Source organism: Limulus polyphemus, unplaced genomic scaffold, assembly GCF_000517525.1.
Source record: "Limulus polyphemus unplaced genomic scaffold, Limulus_polyphemus-2.1.2 Scaffold1745, whole genome shotgun sequence".
Classification (NCBI taxonomy): domain Eukaryota; kingdom Metazoa; phylum Arthropoda; class Merostomata; order Xiphosura; family Limulidae; genus Limulus; species Limulus polyphemus.
This window is the reverse complement of record NW_013667355.1, coordinates 212,461-220,634: the sequence shown is the minus strand read 5'-3', so window position 1 is coordinate 220,634 and position 8,174 is coordinate 212,461. Positions and strand designations below refer to the sequence as shown.

The 8,174-nt window shown below is 29.0% G+C and overlaps 1 protein-coding gene across 1 annotated transcript in view; it reads right to left on the bottom strand.

Annotated features, from left to right (window-relative positions):
* Window positions 1–1,041: 1,041 nt before the first annotated feature.
* The window catches only part of LOC106464799 (protein transport protein Sec31A-like), a 54,807-nt gene continuing 47,674 nt past the window's right edge, over window positions 1,042–8,174 (bottom strand). The window contains exons 25-27 of the mRNA XM_013924957.2: window positions 5,453–5,599; window positions 4,167–4,238; window positions 1,042–2,962 (exon numbers count right to left, since the gene is read on the bottom strand). Of these exons, the coding sequence (XP_013780411.2) occupies window positions 2,774–2,962; window positions 4,167–4,238; window positions 5,453–5,599 (408 nt within the window). The 3' untranslated portion in view covers window positions 1,042–2,773. The remainder of the gene's footprint in view (window positions 2,963–4,166; window positions 4,239–5,452; window positions 5,600–8,174) is intronic.

The window sequence follows — 8,174 nt, the reverse complement described above, 5'->3', positions numbered from 1 at the left end:
AACGAATAGTGGGATTGACCATTACATTATAACGCCCCCACAGTTTACTATGTATTCAAAATAATGGTATAATAGTGTTGAACAATGCCAGATTAAAATTAATTGTTTTTATGTTACTTTTTGAGACAGGTTGTAATTGAAGTGTATACATACATATTATATCATGGTAAAGTATTTCATGTTTATCTAACACAAAATCTATGAACTTTCATCTCTTATAATCATTGTTCGCATTTATACTACTTTCTTCACAATCAAAGGTTTTCAGTTTACATGACTGAATACAAAAAAATAAGCAGGAACGAATCCAAGATATACTTATGAAAAGAGAAGGAATCGAAAATGGATTTTTAACAATAAAATAAAAGTGACAGCAACATTTATAAGAATATATAAACATACCCACTCTTTCACAAGGTATTTGATCACTATGCCTATTGAAATACCATACTATTTATAAGATTAACAATATTGTGTTTTAGAAATTGATCCCGTTTGCTTGTGCACCTCCAAGATGCAATTATAACATTAAAATTTTAACAGGACAACCTGCGTACGTATTACAGTATGAACTACAGCTAAGAGGGCTAGATTACTTTAGCATAAATGTCAGAAAAACAGATGATTCATCATTTACAATACTAACTAGCAAAAAAAGTTCCATAATTACTCAAAGTAGGGGAGAGTTTCACCTGTATAAAAAATGTATTATGGGGTGAATGGGTTTGAGATATCGTGTACGCTTTTCACAAAAATGTTTGTTTCACAGTACCCTCTTTATAATGACTAAAAACATGCGTATGCTCTCAGAAGAGGCTAGAGGTGGAAAAATAAAAGTATGTTTTGTAGGCTTGTGAAAATTGTGAATAGCCCCTATTAGATATTATTACAAGGACTGACCTAGCTACTTTCACTTTCTTTCCTAGAGACAACCTTGTACATAGACAAATTAAATTGGAGTGTAACAATTGTCACAAACTATTGCTATACTAAATCAGAAAATGAAAACATATTACTAAAAGCTATTACTCTTAGAACTCATGATTTCAGAAATAGTTTATTTCTTCAGAATATATTTCCTTTCATAATCTATGACAATGTCAGTAAGCATTACGGAAACTTTCTTAACAAATAATTGTTTATTTAGGGTAAAATCGTTATAGAAGAAATATTTAGTAAAATTTAAACCCCAATTGTACTGTTTAACATTTTTGAACTTGTGCAAAAATGTTTAACAGTAAAAAATAATATTCCTCGTCCAATCTATTTCATATTGAAGTTCACAAAATTTAAATTTACCTTGATAATCTATAATCTACTGGTTACCTATCCATTGAATTGTTACACCTGTCAGCTTTTCTAGTTGATCATTAAAATCTTACATTATTGGTGCATTTCAGTACGTTGCTTTTAGCAATGATGTATCGGCTAATAGAAGGGCTCTGAGTTTTCTTTCAAGTACAAACTTTTAACTCGTAGCTCTACCTCTTGACCAATTTGAGATCTAACTACAGCTGCAGCTATTGAGGATTCCCTCTTGTTATTTAATCATGAAAGAAATGGGAATGAATTTTTAGCTTCTCAACATAAAAAAAAAAGTTAAATGCACAAAAAACTTAGAGACTGTGAAACTAGACTTTGTAACTGCAGCTAGCCAGATGCTAAAATTATGAAAAGACAATTAATTACAATTATTACAAGCAATAAAAAAAATTAATTTTTTGTATTAAAATAATAATTGAAAAACCAGCATTTCTTATTTAATCCTTTTATTTTGAACCCATACTCTTTCACTGTTAAATTATGGGATTTCCTAGAAACCAATATAGATAAGAAAACTGTTCTTAAAACCTATCTAGGTAACATGCAGCAAAAATCCATAAAATCACTTTTATTTTATTTTCTTGTCCATATTTTATTTCATTGAAATTCAACTTAAAAACAAACTTGTATAATTAAACATTAGACTGATGTTTTTCTTTCAAGTTTTTATTATAATCCATATCTTTTGGTTACAATTACTCTACTAAACCAGCTAAAGATGGTTGATGTATTGTGAAAAAAATTTAATGTAATAACATATATTTCTTGCCCACATTGGAAGCATACATCAATACCCACACCATATCTCATTTCAGTTTTTCTAATTTTGCTATAATACCTCAATATCAAATAGAATATTTTTATTTATATTGTAGCAACTGAAACTAAACAAAAAAAAAAGTGTAGTTATTGAAATTTATTTCATGCAATAAAGAAAATATAAGATTAATAATTCCTCTCATCATACAATAGTTTTCACAAATATCGTACATAACCAAACTCTGACACTACTACTGAAAAAGCTTAAGTGAATTTTAAAAATCCTTTCTTGCAGAAGTAACAACAATATAGCAATATTTTCAGCTTCTTTTTTAAGTTGATTTACAATACAATTTTATTTGATGCCAAGCATCAGAGTTAAGATAATTTTCCTTCGTACACATTTGTATTGCTAAAAAGTGAACATTAGAAAAAAACCGTAAAAGATAAAGGTTCGGTGATAAATACTTTAAAATAATGACTATTCAAACTTCTGACCACATATATTCATATTTTAATGAGCATTTCTTGTGTCTGATAAAAAAAAAAGAAGAGTCAAGTATTTTAACCATCTGAAGAAGAGTACCATTGCACCAAAGATGAGGAAGCAATATCCATAACAATCTATAAATTCTTGTAGCACAAAGCACATTAAAAGTTAATTAGTGTATCATCATAAAGTTCTCTGATTTCACTGTAGGTAAACACTTAATTGCTGGGCTACTTGAAGTAGAACTTTTAGTCCAGGTAGAAAACAGCTTGTTTCAGAAAAGTTAGTGCTAGACACAAGTTGGCTATGGACTCCTAGAGCAGTCTGATAGTCACCTTGTTGTATAACCTGTACAATCTGGTGCAGACCTAATATAGTTCCACTTGACAACTATAATTGAAATAAAATGTTTTTAAGGCTAGTGCTTTGTGAACTCAAATGAAAAAAAAAAAATGATAAGCCACACTAGTTACAAGTAAAATATCTTTTTTTTTCTTTACTTTTCAAAAACGTTACAGGTTTTGCCACTAATAAAAAAAGTAAAGTAGTTCAAATAAGTGATTTTGACACCATAGCATAGCTTATGAAGGAATTTCTAGACTCTGGAATTTAAGCTCTCACTAACCATACATTTAAGTTTTGAAAATTTCTTGCACTAATCAATTAATTAATATTATTTATTTGGAAAACTAGTTAACAATTTCATACTGAAAAAATAAAATACTATAAAATAATGTATACACACATGGTTAATTCTCTCCTAGGTAAACTTTCATTATTCTAATATACATATTATTACAAAGTTTATTTAAAGATTTTATTAAATAAAAAAAAATGTTCTACCAATAAATTTGTTTCAAACTCACTCTGGCCAAAATTACAACCTGATCTCTGATATCATACTGTAACTATTGCTTTGAGAAAGTAAAGATGTTTATATTTACAAGCATTTAGACCTAATAATCCATCACACATCCACAGAGTGAACAAAACTTTTTCTTCATCTGGATATTCTTTATATTTGTTTACATAACCATGATTCTGATTCATAAAATAAAACATGTTTCAATATGTTCAAAATGTTCATAAAATATATAATTATTTCTAGTTGATATTAAGAATACAAAGTATCCCAAGAATTAAATACAACACAATGGAATGCGATGAACCAATGAGGAGATGCTAGATCATTAACATCAGTAGTGCTAGTGATCAAGACAGCACTTCTAGGTAATCATTTCTAATATCATTAAAACAGTAAAACAAAGAACATTGTTTAATACACAGACCTGTTCGCAAATTACATGACAGTTTTTATCATTACTCATAAGCAAACTGATGCTTACATACATTGTCTAAACTTTTTCAAACATATCATAATGGGGAAGTAATACATTCTAACATGAATCAGTGAACGATTTTTTTAACAGTTTACTGATCAAAGATTAAATTTTTAATTATTTTATTTTAAATCATATTAAGTACTTTTTTTCATTCAGACCATATACATTTTATTGTACAATAGCAAAGTAAGAAAAAAACCTCATCCAAGCTCAAAATAACAATTAGTGAAATTGGCTTTGTAGATACTTACAGCATTCTGTCGTAGCACATCATAAAGAATTTCCAGTTTCCTCGCAACATCATCAAGCTTTCTCCTTGTTTGCTGTAAAAACATAATTTCAACACATAAATATCTCTACTGATAACTGAAAAAGAAAGGGGGGGAAAAAAAGGAGTTTGCAGATAGGTTTTTCAAATTATAATGTATACAAACACCGCAGCAATGAACCTGTATTTAAGTATACTCCTTGAGAAATTACAATGAAAAGTGACAAGCAGCACTTCAAATAAACACCTGCATCACTTCCAGAAAATATATTTTCTCTGAATAACCTACTGACAGCTGTGAAACAAGAAGAAAACTGGAAACTTATTTAGAACCTCAGTGATTTTCATGCTGACTTCAAGAATATGTTCATGCTTTACTTTTAAACATTGAGTATCTTTACCAAAAATACTTTTATTATATCAAAAGAAAAAAAAGGTTTTATAGCAGTTAAAATAAAGAAACACACAATATGCTATCAAAACATTTAACTGCCGTTTTCTTTGAATTAAACGTTGTAGCTATATGTAATATAATAACAACACAGATTAAAATGAAATCTTACTAATTCTTTTTAAAAACTCACGACTTAAAAGAAAATTATTAGATTCAGGAGAATGAAATAGACTTCAACATTTCCTTTAAAATTAATTCCTTAAACCCAAGCGGATACTACCAGTGCACAGCCAAAAAACCCAATTTACCCATCGGACGGCAACAGTGTCTGATAACATTTATGCCTCTTTGGCTGGAAACTAATCCAAACCATGTGATTTTCCACAAAAATTAAGAAAACTGAAATTATATAAGTTATGGTGATAATGATTAGGAAATCTTGAAAATAATTCCAGCAGAAAGCACAAAAAATTATAGGTTTGAAGAGCTGCAAACCCTGCTTAGAGATACATATAAGCATGCTGACTTTGCATAACCAACATCAATATTTTACTAGCCTTCCTGTAGTATAAAACATCTACCTAAATTTCAGAATCAGTTTTACTGTATGTAGCTCATGTAATACATGGCTTTATTACAACAAGTTTCCAACACTCTTCTTTAAAATTAGTGAACGATTTCTTATCACTCCTAGTGTGTCACTAGTGCACAGATATATATTAAAAGTACCTTTATAAACAGTGTTGAGGAAACTGTAGATTACATACATACACACTGACAGAAGCACCACATTTTAAGGTTAAGTTTTTTTCACAGGAATCGTACGTATAAGATCATATGAAAAGGTTATAATACTCTAAAAACTTCAAACTTACAGGGTTAGTAGCCACTTGCTGACACTGGTTTCTAAGATCTTCAAATATATCCTGCAACACTTGATGCTCTGGAGGAATGGGACCTTTCTCTTTTGGAGGCTCAGGCATTGTTTTTTGAGGTGCAGGCTGTGTCTGTGATTGTTCCCAAAATGTTTTATGTTATTAGCCTTTGATCAAAGAAAACTACCTCCATTGAGCAGAACTAAATATCAATCCAGTAATGATTACAACTAATGAAATACTGTTCTTATATTATTATTTATAAAGATTAAAATGCATTTTTTCATCAGTTCTGTACCTCATTCACAAGAGCTGTCTGTAAATCTGTTATTTTGATCCCAATTAGGTAACAGTTAAGAATTAGAGGTTTATTTTGAAATGCTTTGCACAAGAAAAAAATCAACCAGGAACAATTATATTTCTATAACTTGTAGTTTATGTCATAAACCTCCAATTTAGTTATGATTAACTACAATATTATCAATATTCTACACTAAATACATATGAAATAAAATACTTTTACAGCTTACAAAAAAAAAAAAGTGCCAATATACTTTTACAAAATTCAATGAACACCACAAGATAACAATGATGGCAGCTACAAAAATTCTGGGAATATTCCCATTAATGTTCTTTAAAGGTTTATAATAGCAGTTTAACACCACCTGGATCTGCAAATTGGGTAAACTCGTGTTGATTAGAAAATAATTATCAAATGCAGATAGGTTTTTTTTGTTTCCTTTTTTGAGCAATATCATTGGCCAAAGCAACTATAATTTAGCCTATTATTAGCTTCAGTGGAATACTGGTCATTACAAATCAATGGATCAAAATTGCTGGCAACTGCTTTGATGATTGTTATATAAATTGCAATTTAGTTCAAAATTTAGCCTATTATTAGCTTCAGTGTAATACTGGTCATTACAAATCAATGGATCAAAATTGCTGGCAACTGCTTTGATGATTGTTATAGAAATTGCAATTTAGTTCAAAATTTAGCCTATTTTTAGCTTCAGTGGAATATTGGTCATTCCAAATTGATGGATCAAAATTACTGGCAACTACTTTAATGATTGTTATAGAAATTGCAAATTAGTTCAAAATGGATGATGCAAATGTAAAAGTCTTAATGTTCCAAATGCTTAGCATTCCTTTTTTTGTGGTTATGATTGATTATCAACATCTGCTAAGTTGATGTCAGCAAAATGTGGGAAAGAGACAACAGTGCATTGGCAAGTACAAATGGTAGAAGAAAACAACCACAGCCAAAGTACAATGAGAATATTGTGATTATCATTGATGAAGTTGTACTGGATGAAAATAATGAGGATTTCATTGATAATAACATTTTGGTCTAAAATGAAGATAGTGATGGAAATGATGATGACAAAGAAAGTTAATAAATCATGAAGGAATGCAGAAGTGTATATGATATCAGATGTTCTCAGAATAGGCACTAGAAATCTACAAAGTTGAAAATTCTGTGAAAGTGATAGAGTAATTTGTACATTTACCTTCAGCATTTCAGTACTAAAGAAAATATATTCTATCTTACCCAATGATGTAGATCAATTATTGCTTAATACTGGAAAACAAATTGTAAAAGACAGAAAAGAAACCAAATAAATTATATCCAGTAACAAGTTAAAAGAAAAATATAACTGAAGTACAATCAAACTTCCACTGTATTTTATCCAGAGAAGGGTGTTATTAACTCCATTATGTGCTTCACTACAAAATGAAGTTTTCAATTTCTGTAAAATTGATATCAAAACCCAATAGATTACCCGATGATATAGTATCTTGTAAGTGCATTCTGAATGAGGCTGTTTATAATTGCAGTGCTAGTTATCTAACATTAGTAATAAATAGCTAATATTCGTTGATACGTTGATCTTTATGTAGCCATATCTTCATATATACTTAACATTTTGCTCTAAAAAAGGCTGTGAAATCCTTATCATTAATATCCTCATTTAGTATAATTTCCATAATACAATTCCAAGATTGATTTTTGATTATCCTACCCCCATTAAAAAAATGTTAGCTAATCCGCCACATGACATGTATTAAAATTTGTATCAAAAGTTATAAGTAGTCACAAAATTCTTTATTAATTTCATCCATAGTTAAAATGTATAAAATTTGTTTTTACTCCTAATGCTTTTTATGTGGAAAATACATTTTTCCTATATTCTAATGTTCCAAACTTTACTAAAGTTATCTTTGGTTGTAAACATCTGCTATTTGGCTGGCAGTTGTTTATTATTTTTAAAAAAATGATTTTTTTTTAATTCTATCAGAGGAATACAATATACAAAAATTAAAACACCTCTTAAGAGCAGAAAATACAATTAACTATTCTGAATAACCCAAAATATCTAGCTGTAACACCAATTTTATCTATTGGATACTATATGCTAAAACTAAACAAACCAGAAGAACACAATACATAAAGGTTGAACAATGCAGGGATATAAGAAAAAGATTAAAGTGTTCTGAACAAAGCAATCTCATGAACAATATACATAGACTGAGCTATTTGAACAAACCAGACATCTTACCTAAAAAATAAAAACAAATACAAATACTGAGTTATTCTAACAAACCAGACATCTTACCTAAAAAATAAAAACATATACAAATACTGAGTTATTCTAACAAACCAGACATCTTACCTAAAAAAATAAAAACATATACAAAGACTGAGTTATTCTAACAA